The 16,517-nt window shown below is 40.3% G+C and overlaps 1 protein-coding gene across 1 annotated transcript in view; it reads right to left on the bottom strand.

The window, feature by feature from the left end:
- Positions 1-16,517, bottom strand: part of CFAP44 (cilia and flagella associated protein 44) — a 126,391-nt gene that overhangs the window by 97,774 nt on the left and 12,100 nt on the right. Inside the window, exons 3-6 of the mRNA XM_068546749.1 lie at positions 15,240-15,395; positions 14,583-14,742; positions 3,146-3,308; positions 1,218-1,320 (exon numbers count right to left, since the gene is read on the bottom strand). Coding sequence (XP_068402850.1) covers positions 1,218-1,320; positions 3,146-3,308; positions 14,583-14,742; positions 15,240-15,395 — 582 coding nt within the window. The remainder of the gene's footprint in view (positions 1-1,217; positions 1,321-3,145; positions 3,309-14,582; positions 14,743-15,239; positions 15,396-16,517) is intronic.

Genomic DNA, 16,517 nt, shown 5'->3' with positions numbered 1-16,517 from the left:
AATAAAAGCAATAATGTATTTGATTATGTATGCGTATGTCTGTGTGTGTATAAATATATGCTTTATATAAGTGAAATGAATGCTTATGTATAAGCTTATATGTAAGTGAAATGAATGACAGCAACTAAAATGCCCCTTAATAGGTGAACAGATACATAAAATGTAGTACATCCAGACAATGGAATATTATTCAGCCCTAAAAAGAAATTGACTATCAAGCCATTAAAAGACAAGGAGGAAGCTTAAATGCATATTACTAAGTGAAAGAAGCCAATCTGAGAAGGCTACATACTGTATAATTCCAACTATATGACATTTTGGAAAAGGCAAAACTATGGAGACAATAAAAGATCAGTGGTTGCCAAAGAGGGTAGGGCAGTTATGAATAGACAGAGCACAGATGATATTTAGGACAGGCTTTGGGAAAACTCCTATTCAGAATACTGAATGATGTTATAATGATGGATATATGTCATTATACATTTGTCTAAATGAATACAGAACACCACAAGTGAACCCTAAGGGAAACTATGGACTCTGGGTAATTGTGACTGTTAACATGGACTCATCCTTGGTAAAAATGTACCATTCTGATGAGTCATGTTGATAATGAGTAGGCTAAGCATGGGTGAGGGGAGAGGGTATGTGGGAATCTCTGAAACTTCCTCTCAATTTTATTGTAAACCTAAAACTGCTCTGAAAAATAAAATCTTTTTTTAAAATTGACTACTGAAATTAATTATATGGAAAACAGAATTGTAAGATAATTGTGATGGTAATTTTATGTGTCAACTTGGTTGGGCTATAGTACCCAGTTGTTCAATTAAACACTAATCTAGATGTTGCTGTGAAGATAGTTTGTAGATGTGGTCAACATCTATAATCAGTTAAGATTATCCTTGGTAACCTGGGTGGGCCTCATCCCATCAGTTGAAAGCACTTAAAGCAGAACTAAGGTTTCCCTGAGGAAGCAGAAGTTCTGCCCTTAGATGTAGAATCAATTCCTTCCCAAGAATTTCCAGCCTGCTAGCTTGCCCTACAAACTTCAGATTTGCCAGCCCTCATAATTACATAAGCCAGTTCCTTCAAATAAATCTCTCTTCTATCTCCCACCAGCTGTGTTGCTCTGGAGGACCCTGACTGCTACAATAATGTTACATCTTCAAAATGTTGTTAACCTTAAACGTGAGATATTTTAAAGATTCTACTAGACTCACCTTGAAGTATTCTGTAGGGCCTCAAAGAAGGATATTCATAAATGATAATCTTTGGGAAAACTCCTTTTTCTGCTACTGTGAAGTAAGTTTTTTGGGGGTGAACCTATAAAAGATAAAATCTCACTAAAGCACTGACAGGGAGATTATCATATAAATCGCTCAGTTAATACAGTATTTAGCATCTGCTACTTTATAATTTGTTTATTAGGATCCACTCTAATAGAAAACTCAAAACTGGGCATCTAATAAATACTTGACAATGGATATAATTGAAACTGAAAACTAGAAGAATACTCATTTTAAGTTTTACTTTCATTAAGAGAGTCATGTTTTAACTCTACAATTTTTTTAATTGCCATCAGAAGAGCTAGAACAGTGGTTCCCAATCTTTAGCAGGCATCAGAATCACAGGCAGGGCTTATTAAAGCACAGATTGCAAGCTTTAACACTGGAGTTTCTGATTCAGTAAATTGGGGCTGGGACCTGATATTTTGCATTTGCATTTCTAACAATTTCCCAGGTGATGCTGGTGATGCTGAATCTGGGGACCACTCTTTGAGAACAACTAAGTTAGATGAATTGCTTACCCTGCGTTTGGTGTTTTGCTTTATTTTTAATGGAGACCTAGAACAAGCAAGACATTTACTTTACACGCAACACATAAATTCACCCGGTCTTTTCTGGAAGAGAGCTTGTATGCCCCAAACCACATTTCTCATGGGTTTCTCATAGCCTCACAAGAGCATTTCTCATCCACAAATGGATAACTGTTTCAGAAAAATTGAAGTGACGTGGGCAGTGGAGGAAGGTCGCTGTCACTGTCTGGGCACCAGCAGCCCCAGCACACATGGAGAAGAGCCCCACCGACACACAAGCGCTCAGGGTCCAGGAGGGTGAGGTTTAGGGTTAGCATTCTTGTTCACACTACACCCCTAACTACTGACCTCAAACCAAATTATCATGCCACAAAATAGAAAAACGGACATTTCAAAACTGTTGTTGGCCATAAAGTGATAGAAAAACAAGCGGGCTAGATGTTGCTCAGTCCTCTGCAGATGGGGGGGACCTCAGGGCTCACGGTACTTTGAGATGGTCCCGACCGACTTCCTCCACAGAGCCTTCATGTCGGGCCCGGGAATATTTGCAACAGCTGGTGCCACCGTAGCATGTACTTGTGTATATATACCTAGCTTTTTGGTTTTGCCTCTTTTTTTTTTTTTTTTAATTGGCCGTGTCACACGACTTGCGGTTTCTTAATTCCCCGACCAGGGATTGAACCTGCGACCCCTGCAGTGGAAGCGCGGAGTTCTAACCACTGAACCACCAGGGAATTCCAGAGAGGGGCCTTTTAAAATGAGAACAAGTTGATTTAGTATGCTTTTATGCTGAGGATGCCTAAGGAAGTAAAGGCTGAAGATACAAGAAAGAAAATGACTGATGGAGACAGACACCTGAGGAGGAATGAAGAGACAGACTCGAAATCACACACAGATCTTTTTGTCAACTGCTTGAAACTACTGAATGTACAATTTGTGCTTCATTCCCTAATGTTCAACTCTTTACTTACATTTTATCTGGCACTTAGCTTTAATTATTATGTGAATTATCATTTGTGTCATTCATCTCAGTATTTTTGCAGAATAGCAACAGAGCATTTAATGTGAAAAACCTGCATGACTACGGGAAAGTCACTCAACCTCTATTAGCCCCAGTTTCCTTATCTGAAAAATGAGATGATAATATTATTAATATATTATAATATTGCATGGAGCTAATGTCAGTGAACGTAGTGGTTGTAATTGCGAATTGAAAATGCCTTAGAATAAAGACTGCTGTGCATCTCATGTAATCCCACCTCACAGCCTGGCTGGTCCACAGAACAAACAAACAGGGATGGATTTTTGTTTTCGAAGTTACTAAAGGCATACCCCAATGACACCAATTCCTCTGCCACTGCTACTTCGCAGGTAGGTCTGTTCCTTGGTTTTCAAATTCAGAAGGATCAGCTGGTTCCCAGCTATGTACAACACCATATTGCTGTCCAGAAGTTGTAGGTTGGCCCGCCTTCTGCAGTCATAACCAAAGGAATGTCTGAGGGAAAGTTGCAAAGGAAAACAAGTGAAACAACATAACCATCCTAGAGAGGGGGAAAGTAACGAAATGAATATATTTTTAAAACCCATACCCTTAGTTAGATAAAGATCCAGGGTTGAAGTAGTTGAATTTTATGCTGAAACTCAGAGTTTTTTTTACTGTATTACTAATGTAATCTTGTTTTTAAATTAGGTGAAAATTCTCATACTCTGATTCAGTCAATATTTTAGTTTTCCTAGGAGAACCCTGAAAGCACATTAATTTTGTCTGCAATAAAAAATAAACTTTCTATTTGGGTACTATAGAGAGCAAAGTAGTCCCCTAAATAATTTCATTTTCCTCTCTCCTGCTAAAACTAAATTACATTATAATGTGAGAGAAAGTCTGTCTTTGCCATCTTTGTACTCCCAAAGCCTGTCCAGTTTGTTGACTGAACATAGTAAAAGGATCATGTAGGCCTCTTCCTTGAGGCTGAAAGACAAGATGTTTAAAATTCTGACATGTTTGTGAAATTCTGACACACCAGTGACAATGTGACTACTGTAATAAATTCACATAAATATAATTGAAATTTAATCATATGAAAAATTATGAAAATTGACTAAATAATACCTAATATATAAGTATATAAAATAAATAGGCTAACATTTCCTTTCCAAGATCATTAGTATGTATGGGTGTGCAGATGAGTATATACGTGTGTGTGCGTTTATGCTATAGAGTAAAACTGTATTAATTCAAAATAGAGGTTTAAAAACTGGGCTATAAAACATTTTTTAAGTGTACTTTGTTATTACATTCAAGCTCAAATTAATATAACCCAAGATATAAGTGTAATAATTAAATGAGATCAACCTATTAAAAAATTATAGTTTGCCAAAGAAATATATTATGTAGTGTATCTTAAGTAGATATATTCTTATTTTCCAAGAATTCATTGCTGAACACAAAAGTTGAAGGATCACTGGAGCAATCCTTATTTCTTGAGCCCTTGTTTTTGTTTTGTTTTTTCAATCTGATTTTAGACGATTCCCCTTATTTGTAAGTAAATATTTTCAGAGAAAGAAATTATACAAAACTTCTAACAAGAACGATATGTAGAATGTAAAAAAGGAAGAGCAAATTTTAATTAATGCAATTTGAATTGTGAAGAATATATAAATTATAACTAACTACAAGTAACTATACCTATCTCATTGCCTCATAGTTAAATTGAAAAAGAGAGGGGGGAGGAGAGAAGATGGCGGAAGAGTAAGACGCGGAGAACACCTTCCTTCCCACAGATACAGTAGAAATACATCTACACGTGGAACTGCTCCTACAGAACACCCACTGAACGCTGGCAGAAAACGTCCGACCTCCAAAAAGGCAAGAAACTCCCCCCGTACTTGGGTAGGGCAAAAGAAAAAAGAAATAACAGAGACAAAAGAATAGGGACGGCACCTGCACCAGTGGGAGGGAGCTGTGAAGGAGGAAAGATTTCCACGCACTAGGAAGCCCCTTTGCAGGCAGAAACTGTGGGTGGCAGAGGGGGGAAGCTTCGGAGCCACGGAGGAGAGCGCAGCCACAGGGGTGCGGAGGGCAAAGCGGAGAGGCTCCCGCACGGAGGAGCGGTGCCGACCAGCACTCACCAGCCCGAGAGGCTTGTCTGCTCCCCCGCCGGGGCGCGCGGGGCTGGGAGCTGAGGCTCGGGCTTCGGTCGGATCGCAGGGAGAGGACAGGGATTGGCGGCGTGAACACAGCCTGAAGGGATTAGCGCACCACGGCTAGTCGGGAGGGAGTCCGAGAAAAAGTCTGCAGCTGCCGAAGAGGCAAGAGACTTTTTCTTCCCTCTTTGTTTCCTGGTGCGCGAGGAGAGGGGATTCAGAGCGCCGCCTAAACGAACTTCAGAGACGGGCGCGAGCCGCAGCTAACAGCGCAGATCCCACAGCAACAGGGGCGCAGAGGAAAAAGCGGAGAGACTCCTGCACAGAGGCTCGGCGCCGAGCAGCGCTCACCAGCCCGAGAGGCTTGTCTGCTCCCCCGCCGGGGCAGGCGGGGCTGGGAGCTGAGGCTCGGCTTCGGTTGGATCGCAGGGAGAGGACTGGGGCTGGCGGCGTGAACACAGCCTGAAGGGGTTAGCGCACCACAGCTGGCTGGGAGGGAGACCGGGAAAAGGTCTGCAGCTGCCGAAGAGGCAAGAGACTTTTTCTTGCCTCTTTGTTTCGCTGCGCGCAAGGAGAGGGGATTCAGAGCGCCGCCTAAACGAACTCCAGAGAAGGGCGCGAGCCGCGGCGATCAGCGCGGACCCCAGAGACGGGCGTGAGACGCTGGGGCTGCTGCTGCCGCCTCCAAAAAGCCTGTGTGTGAGCACAGGTCACTCTCCACACCGCCCCTCCCGGGAGCCGGTGCAGCCCGCCACTGCCAGGGTCCCGTGATCCCCGGACAAATTCCCCGGGAGAACGCACTGCGCGCCTCAGGCTGGTGCAACGTCACGCCGGCCTCTGCTGCCGCAGGCTCGCCCCGCCTCCTCCGTACCCCTCCCTCCCCGCGGCCTGAGTGAGCCAGCGCCCCCGAAGCAGCTGCTCCTTTAACCCCGTTCTGTCTGGGCGGGGAATAGACGCCCTCAGGCGACCTACACGCAGAGGCGGGTCCAAATCCAAAGCTGAACCCCAGGAGCTGTGTGAACAGGGAAGAGAAGGGGAAATCTCTCCCAGCAGCCTCAGAAGCAGCGGATTAAAACTCCACAAACAACTTGATGTGCCTGCATCTGTTGAATACCTGAATAGACAACGAATCATCCCAAATTCAGGAGGTGGACTTTGGGAGCAGGATATATTAATTTTTCCCCTGTTCCTTTTTTTTTGTGAGTGTATATGTATATGCCTCTGGGTGAGACTTTGTCTGTATAGCTTTGCTTTACAATAGCTTTATTTTACTTCACTATATTATAGCCTCTTTCTTTCTTTCTTTCTTTCTATTTTTTCTCCCTTTTACTCTGAGCCGTGTGGACGAAAGGCTCTTGGTGCTCCAGCCAGGCATCAGGGCCGTGCCTCTGAGGTGGGAGAGCCAACTTCAGGACACTGGTCCACAAGAGACCTCCCAGCTCCATGTAATACCAAACGGTAAAAATCTCTCAGAGATCTCCATCTCAACATCAAGACCCAGCATCACTCAATGACCAGCAAGCTACAGTGCTGAACACCCTATGCCAAACAACTAGCAAGACAGGAACACAGCCCCATCCATTAGCAGAGAGGCTGCCTAAAATCATAATAAGGCCACAGACACCCCAAAATACACCACCAGACGTGGACGTGCCCACCAGAAAGACAAGATCCAGCCTCATCCACCAGAGCTCAGGCACTAGTTCCCTACACCAGGAAGCCTACACAACCCACTGAACCAACCTTAGCCACTGGGGACAGATACCAAAAACAACGGGAACTACAAACCTGCAGCCTGTGAAAAGGAGACCCCAAACACAGTAAGATAAGCAAAATGAGACGACAGAAAAACACACAGCAGATGAAGGAGCAGGGTCAAAACACTCCAGATTTAACAAATGAAGAGGAAATAGGTAGTCTACCTGAAAAAGAATTCAGAATAATGATAGTAAGGATGATCCAAAATCTTGGAACTAGAATAGACAAAATGCAAGAAACATTTAACAAGGACGTAGAAGAACTAAAGAGGAACCAAGCAATGATGAAAAACACAATAAATGAAATTAAAAATACTCTAGATGGGATCAATAGCAGAATAACTGAGGCAGAAGAAAGGATAAGTGACCTGGAAGATAAAATGGTGGAAATAACTACTGCAGAGCAGGATAAAGAAAAAAGAATGAAAAGAACTGAGGACAGTCTCAGAGACCTCTGGGACAACATTAAACGCACCAACATTCGAATTATAGGGGTCCCAGAAGAAGAAGAGAAAAAGAAAGGGACTGAGAAAATATTTGAAGAGATTATAGTTGAAAACTTCCCTAATATGGGAAAGGAAATAGTTAATCAAGTCCTGGAAGCACAGAGAGTCCCATACAGGATAAACCCAAGGAGAAACACGCCAAGACACATATTAATCAAACTGTCAAAAATTAAATATAAGGAAAACATATTAAAGGCAGCAAGGGAAAAACAACAAATAACACACAAGGGAATCCCCATAAGGTTAACAGCTGACCTTTCAGCAGAAACTCTGCAAGCCAGAAGGGAGTGGCAGGATATACTTAAAGTGATGAAGGAGAAAAACCTACAACCAAGGTTACTCTACCCAGCAAGGATCTCATTCAGATTCGATGGAGAAATTAAAACCCTTACAGACAAGCAAAAGCTGAGAGAGTTCAGCACCACCAAACCAGCTTTACAACAAATGCTAAAGGAACTTCTCTAGGCAAGAAACACAAGAGAAGGAAAACACCTACAATAACAAACCCAAAACATTTAAGAAAATGGGAATAGGAACATACATATCGATAATTACCTTGAATGTAAATGGATTAAATGCTCCCACCAAAAGACACAGGCTGGCTGAATGGATACAAAAACAAGACCCATATATATGCTGTCTACAAGAGACCCACTTCAGACCTAGAGACACATACAGACTGAAAGTGAGGGGATGGAAAAAGATATTCCATGCAAATGGAAATCAAAAGAAAGCTGGAGTAGCAATTCTCATATCAGACAAAATAGACTTTAAAGACTATTACAAGAGACAAAGAAGGACACTATATAATGATCAAGGGATCGATCCAAGAGGAAGCTATAACGATTGTAAATATTTATGCACCCAACATAGGAGCACCTCAATACATAAGGCAAATACTAACAGCCATAAAAGGGGAAATCGACAGCAACACAATCATAGTAGGGGACTTTAACACCCCACTTTCACCAATGGACAGATCATCCAAAATGAAAATAAATAAGGAAACACAAGCTTTAAATGATACATTAAACAAGATGGACTTAATTGATATTTATAGGACATTCTACCCCAAAAAAACAGAATACACATTTTTCTCAAGTGCTCATGGAACATTCTCCAGGATAGATCATATCTTGGGTCATAAATCAAGCCTTGGTAAATTTAAGAAAATTGAAATCGTATCAAGTATCTTTTCTGACCACAACGCTATGAGACTAGATATCAATTACAGGAAAAGATCTGTAAAAAATACAAACACATGGAGGCTACACAATACACTACTTAATAACGAAGTGATTACTGAAGAAGTCAAAGGGGAAATCAAAAAATACCTAGAAACAAATGACAATGGAGATACGACGACCCAAAACCTATGGGACGCAGCAAAAGCAGTGCTAAGAGGGAAGTTTATAGCAATACAAGCCTACCTCAAGAAACAGGAAACATCTCGAATAAACAACCTAACCTTGCACCTGAAGCAATTAGAGAAAGAAGAACAAAAAACCCCCAAAGCCAGCAGAAGGAAAGAAATTATAAAGATCAGGTCAGAAATAAATGAAAAAGAAATGAAGGAAACAATAGCAAAAATCAATGAAACTAAAAGCTGGTTCTTTGAGAAGATAAACAAAATTGATAAACCATTAGCCAGACTCATCAAGAGAAAAAGGGAGAAGACTCAAATCAATAGAATTAGAAATGAAAAAGGAGAAGTAACCACTGACACTGCAGAAATACAAAAGATCATGAGAGATTACTACAAGCAACTCTATGCCAATAAAATGGACAACCTGGAAGAAATGGACAGATTCTTAGAAATGCACAAACTGCCGAGACTGAACCAGGAAGAAATAGAAAATATGAACAGACCAATCACAAGCAATGAAATTGAAACTGTGATTAAAAACCTTCCAACAAACAAAAGCCCAGGACCAGATGGCTTCACAGGTGAATTCTATCAAACATTTAGAGAAGAGCTAACACCTATCCTTCTCAAACTCTTCCAAAATATTGCAGAGGGAGGAACACTCCCAAACTCATTCTACGAGGCCACCATCACCCTGATACCAAAACCAGACAAAGATGTCACAAAGAAAGAAAACTACAGGCCAATATCACTGATGAACATAGATGCAAAAATCCTCAACAAAATACTAGCAAACAGAATCCAACAGCCCATTAAAAGGATCATACACCATGATCAAGTGGGGTTTATCCCAGGAATGCAAGGATTCTTCAATATACGCAAATCAATCAATGTGATACACCATATTAACAAATTGAAGGAGAAAAACCATATGATCATCTCAATAGATGCAGAGAAAGCTTTCGACAAAATTCAACACCCATTTATGATAAAAGCCCTGCAGAAAGTAGGCATAGAGGGAACTTTCCTCAACATAATAAAGGCCATATATGACAAACCCACAGCCAACATTGTCCTCAATGGTGAAAAACTGAAACCATTTCCACTAAGATCAGGAACAAGACAAGGTTGCCCACTCTCACCACTATTATTCAACATAGTTTTGGAAGTGTTAGCCACAGCAATCAGAGAAGACAAAGAAATAAAAGGAATCCAAATCGGAAAAGAAGAAGTAGAGCTGTCACTATTTGCAGATGACATGATACTATACATAGAGAATCCTAAAGATGCTACCAGAAAACTCCTAGAGCTAATCAATGAATTTGGTAAAGTAGCAGGATACAAAATTAATGCACAGAAATCTCTTGCATTTCTATACACTAATGACGAAAAATCTGAAAGTGAAATTAAGAAAACACTCCCATTTACCATTGCAACAAAAAGAATAAAATATCTAGGAATAAACCTACCTAAGGAGACAAAAGACCTGTATGCAGAAAATTATAAGACACTGATGAAAGAAATGAAAGATGATACAAATAGATGGAGAGATATACCATGTTCCTGGATTGGAAGAATCAACATTGTGAAAATGACTCTACTACCCAAAGCAATCTACAGATTCAATGCAATCCCTATCAAACTACCACTGGCATTTTTCACAGAACTAGAACAAAAAATTTCACAATTTGTATGGAAACACAAAAGACCCCGAATAGCCAAAGCAATCTTGAGAACGAAAAATGGAGCTGGGGGAATCAGGCTTCCTGACTTCAGACTATATTACAAAGCTTCAGTAATCAAGACAGTTTGGTACTGGCACAAAAACAGAAATATAGATCAATGGAACAGGATAGAAAGCCCAGAGATAAACCCACACACATATGGTCACCTTATCTTTGATAAAGGAGGCAAGAATATACAGTGGAGAAAAGACAGCCTCTTCAATAAGTGGTGCTGGGAAAATTGGACAGGTACATGTAAAAGTATGAAATTAGAACACTCCCTTACACCATGCACAAAAATAAACTCAAAATGGATTAAAGACCTAAGTGTAAGGGCAGACACTATCAAACTCTTAGAAGAAAACATAGGCAGAACACTCTATGACATACATCACAGCAAGATTCTTTTTGACCCAGCTCCCAGAGAAATGGAAATAAGAACACAAATAAACAAATGGGACCTAATGAAACTTAAAAGCTTTTGCACAGCAAAGGAAACCATAAACAAGACCAAAAGACAACCATCAGAATGGGAGAAAATATTTGCAAATGAAGCAACTGACAAAGGATTAATCTCCAAGATTTACAAGCAGCTCATGCAGCTCAATAACAAAAAAACCAACAACCCAATCCAAAAATGGGCAGAAGACCTAAATAGACATTTCTCCAAAGAAGATATACAGATGGCCTACAGACACATGAAAGAATGCTCAACATCATTAATCATTAGAGAAATGCAAATCAAAACTACAATGAGATATCATCTCACACCGGTCAGAATGGCCATCATCAAAAAATCTAGAAACAATAAATGCTGGAGAGGGTGTGGAGGAAAGGGAACACTCTTGCACTGTTGGTGGGAATGTAAATTGATACAGCCACTATGGAGAACAGTATGGAGGTTCCTGAAAAAACTACAAATAGAACTACCATACGACCCAGCAATCCCGCTACTGGGCATATACCCTGAGAAAACCATAGGTCAAAAAGAGTCATGTACCAAAATGTTCATAGCAGCTCTATTTACAATAGCCAGGACATGGAAGCAACCTAAATGTCCATCGACAGATGAATGGATAAAGAAAATGCGGCACATATATACAATGGAATATTACTCAGCCATAAAAAGAAATGAAATGGAGGTATTTGTAATGAGGTGGATGGAGTTAGAGTCTGTCATACAGAGTGAAGTAAGTCAGAAAGAGAAAAACAAATACAGTATGCTAACACATATATACGGAATCTAAGGAAAAAAAAAAAAAAAAAAAAAGGCCATGAAGAACCTAGTGGCAAGACGGGAATAAAGACACAGACCTACTAGAGAATGGACTTGAGGATATGGGGAGGGGGTGGGGTGAGATGTGACAGGGTAAGAGAGTGTCATGGACATATATACACTACCAAATGTAAAATAGATAACTAGTGGGAAGCAGCCGCATAGCACAGGGAGATCAGCTCGGTGCTTTGTGACCACCTAGAGGGGTGGGATGGGGAGGGTCGGAGGGAGGGAGATGCAAGAGGGAAGAGAAATGGGAACATATTGTATATGTATAACTGATTCACTTTGTTATAAAGCAGAAGCTAACACACTATTGTAAGGCAATTATACTTCAATAAAGATGTTTAAAAAAAAAAAAAAGAAAAAGAGAGAGAGAACATTTCAGGGCATTTGTACAAGAAAAAGGAATTCTATAAATTTAAAAGACATTAATGCCTAAAATTGAATCTTATATAGAAATGCAAATGAATATGTGATCCAAGATCTAGATGAAGCTATTCTGCCCTCATGGAGAATACCTGGGGCCACCTCACAAATAAAGAGTAGAGTCTACAGCCCCTTATCTTTACAGAGCCTGGTATGGGGCAGGAAGTTTTGCCTACCCTCTTTTTCTCTCCCTAAACTACTGTTCTCACCTTTCCTTCTTCCTTCTCTCCTTTCCCTTTTCCCAGGTGCCAGTGTAATACTCTAGAGGGCTAGAAGAATGTCTAACTATGAGGGTAGAAGTGGGCTACCATCCCTTCACTAACTTGGATGACAGTAGGGAATTGGAGACATGATCATTTATCTAATATTATCATCTGTAATTTCAGGGGGAAAACTCCCTCTTACTTGCTGCTGTTTTGATTGAAGGCCCTTTCAAATGCAGAAATGGGTTAGATTGTAGCTTCCCAAACACTTTCCCTCTAAATCAATCACAACCTGCTTGAGGGCAGAGACTGCTTCTCATTCATCTGTTTCCTGGAATGCCTACCACAGAGTCTTGAGCCTATTCGGTTGAATGAATGAATGAATGAATGAATGAATAACTAGAGTCTGATCTTTCCCTTTTAACCCCAGAGGACAAGGCAGTCCCTAAGCAGAGCTCTGAAAATGTTAAAATGTGTTCTGACGTACCTTCACCTCCCTTCTGTTTTATCTCATCCTCTCTTTTGGCACCTATTCTTAACTTCCTATCAGAGGCCCAGGGCCTTCACTGTTTGTCCATGGCCATCTAGGACCTCCACTTTAAAATGGTGTTTAAACACTGTCTTAAGTGCTGTTTAGTGTCTTCTATAAATTATGCTGTGGTTTAGGTGATATTTTATAAATTATACTTTCTTGATTGATTTAGAAGACACAAATGTTAAAACTGAAGTGGATAAAGAATTAAAAGGGTATATGGGGATACATGAGAGCAGACTTCTTACAGCTTCTCACAAGAAATAGAGATTATATTTGTTCATCTCTAGAGAGTAGGACTAAGTCTAATGCAGGACATCCCAGAAAGGCAGATTTTAATTCAAGGCCTGGAGGAGCTCTCTAATAACGTAAGCTATTCAAAAATGGGATAAGCTGCTTTGTAATTGCCCTGGTTTTGAAAGTGTTCAAGACAAGTCCATAGCTTATACAGCCACCCCTCCAGCATGAGTAGAAAGGATTCATGCACGGAGCCAAACGTCAAGATCCCTCTGACTCCCTTATTTACAGACTAGGCATGTCTCTCTAATACAGAGATCCTTGTATTCTGGAGCACCAAATCCCCAGTGTTGAGAGCCGGGAGAAGGCAGCACAATCAAAATTACCCGAGAAGCTTTTTCAGAGTACATATACCCAAGCCCCTCTCCACGTGGAAATAATGCTGTAGGTCCAGGAAGCTATCAGAGCACGTGCATTTCAGGAAAAGCTTCTAGGTGACTAATAAACCACCTCATTTGAAAAAAATCGACTAGAAGGCCAACAGCATAACTTTCATCAGTAACCTGTCCAAAGGCCACAAAGGAAAAAAAAAAAAAGGCCCTCAAGAGAGAAAACTCCAGGTTACAAATTTCAGGGTGAATTAGTTTTAGTTACACCTGGGATCAAAATAAAGTTAGAAGATATAATAACAATAACATGTTCTATTTTTACATAAAAAGCAAAACTGAGTCAGGAAGTACGCTGCCCTTCCCCTCTCAGCACCCCTTTTATAAGGGGCCAGTCAGTGTCTAGGCCATGCGGTCATAACCACTGCCCTTCTGAGGGCAGGCATGCTAAATTGCTAACCAAGGGCCTTAATGGAAATTGTCTCCTAACTAGCGCCTCACAAACCTAACATCATAAAGTGATGGCAAACCCTAAATCCCCTTGTTAATCATCCCACTTTTACTTTTCTTCACAGACTCTTATTCTTCTATTAAAACGGGTTATGTTGTGCCCACTTCCTCAGGGTTGTCTTCTCTGTAACTCATCTGGTAAATAATGTGAAAGCACTAATGCCTGACAATGGCCACGTCAGCGTTTCAAGCAGGGAGATCAATGATTTTAACTTAACAGGCATTGAAAAAGGGGTGCCAGGCTGGTAGAGATAAACGGGGATAAGAGGCCTCCTGGTCTCCTTCACATCACATCTCCTGAAAGGACAGCCAGAAAAGCATTATATCTCTTTATGGTTATTTGGCATCTAACAAAAGCTAACAAAAGCTTAGTTTAAATTAAGATCAAGCATTTCTATCTTAAGCTTCTTAGAATTACCTAAGATAGGGGTTGGCAAACTTTTTTTGTAAAGGGCCAGGTAGTAAATATTTTAGGCTTTGTGGGCCAGATGATTTCTGTTGTAACTACTTAAATCTGCCCTTGTAGTGTGATGGCAGTCATAGACTTCATGTAAATGAATGAGCATTGCTGTGTTCCAATAAAACTTTATTTAGGGAAAAAGCCCAGAGGCCAGATTCGGTCCATGGGCAGCAGTTTGCCAACCCCTGACCTAAAAAGCTGAAATTCCAAGATTATACATATGTAACTGGAGTGGATACACAAGTGTAAGAAGATCCAATGGTATGTTTGAATCCGGAGTCACAAAAGGCATTGAAGCAAGCTCCATATAATCGTAGAAGAAGCTTTCTGATATTTTCTTCTTAACTTCTTCCTCTGCCTCTTCTGCATCTGGGACAGGAGTTTCCATGTACTGAGGTTCTAAAAAATTAAAAATATTTTAACTAAGAAGAGCGTCTGGTCAATCCTAAAATCGTATTTCATGAAGACAGGAGGAATGTACATAGCCCATAATACTCTAGCAGTAACTACTACTTCTGGCCCGAACATAGGATGCCACCCACAAGTGAGCGTGGAAGAAGAGGCAACACGCCTGTGTGCATTGGGGTGAACGCCTAGCCCTGGTCATGGTTCCGGCAGTCTCAAAGAACAGCGCACAGTCAGTTCTAAGGGAGAGTTAGTCTCACTAATGTGGGATAGATCACTCCTTAGACAATCCCACTTCCCAGAAAAACCCAGTATGAGAGTATGTGATACTCAGAATATACAACTCCAGAGCTGTTAAACCACCCTATCAGGATATGTTTGATGCTCTTTCTTTTATCACCACCACACTTCCTGCAACCATATCTTTTATGGATTTACAACTGTTCAGTTAAAACAGTGACAAGTACTGATAGAAAACTAGTAATACTTACTTTCAATGCTTTCCACATAATCATCTTGAAATGAACTTGAACTTCCTTCCAAATGTTCCACATAGGATTCATCGTCCCCTAAATATGATTCTTCCCCTTCAGTAAATGTTTCGCCTGTGGTATCTTCAACAGATTTGTAATCCTCTTTCATAGCGGCTATTCAAAATAATTTGTTTTAATAATTTCTAAATTTGAATTAAACATTTTCAAATTTCTAAATTTGAATTAAACATTTTCAAATTTCTAAATTTGAATTAAACATTGTCTTAAACATTAAATAATTTCTAAATTTGAATTAAACATTTCTTATTTCCAAAGTACCTAATACTTCCAACTCGTTTGTGCTCTAAACTGAATGAATTTTAAACTCAAAAATTGCTACAAAAATCATTTTATTTGGTCACTCTTGCAGCTTTACAAAAATTTTTTAAAGCTTTTCCTGTGAGTAAATCTCCATTTTCACTTCATTTGCAGTCTATTTCCTACCACTGCACACTTACAAGAAAGTAAAGGATAAAGAAAAAAAGATTGGCTAGTATGTTGCTATCATTTTTTCAATTCAATTTCACTTGAACAACACGTTATTTATAAAGACCTTTTATGTCAAAGATAAATAATGCATATTCAAGAATAAGCTCCTCTGGGTATGACAATGTCTGAAAGATATCCTAGGAATACATCAGACTATTTGCTTCAGGACAAGCTAGAAGAGGAAAAGAATTGGAATGGGAGTAGAATAGACCTAAGTATAAGCCAACATTCAGATCAAGTCCAAACATGGCTATGGTTCACATACACCATGTCCAGCAGGTGAAAGGGCTGGATAAACTTTCAGAATAATAAGGCAGAAATGGTAAGTATGTCAGAAACAGAGTAGAACCACCTAGTAGGTCTATCTGAGATGAGGCTAAAAGAAGAGGAACAAGGCCCGAGACTAACATGAATGAGGTGAGAAAGCTGGGCCAATCCAATTAGCAGGACAAGAGGACAGGGTTCTGTAGGATTCATGCATTTGGATGGAAAGAAAATAATCCTGGACACCTAAATGGAGCCCACTTCTTGAACTCCCCTAGGGGAGAGCCCTGGGTAAATACTCTCCAGTAATACCATTTAACAGATATCTTAGCTCTTTCTTGTGACTGTTGCAATCAAACATTATATCCCCATCTCAAGATTAGGATATTATCTGCTGGCCTGCCTCTCTCTGGGAACAGAGTTCAAGCTGCCATTAGATGAGTTAAGGCTGCCAGCTAGGATGAGGGAATCACTGATAAAGGA

This window comes from Eschrichtius robustus, chromosome 6 (assembly GCF_028021215.1).
Source record: "Eschrichtius robustus isolate mEscRob2 chromosome 6, mEscRob2.pri, whole genome shotgun sequence".
In the NCBI taxonomy this organism is placed as follows: Eukaryota; Metazoa; Chordata; class Mammalia; order Artiodactyla; family Eschrichtiidae; genus Eschrichtius; species Eschrichtius robustus.
This window is presented reverse-complemented; position numbering and strand designations above follow the sequence as displayed.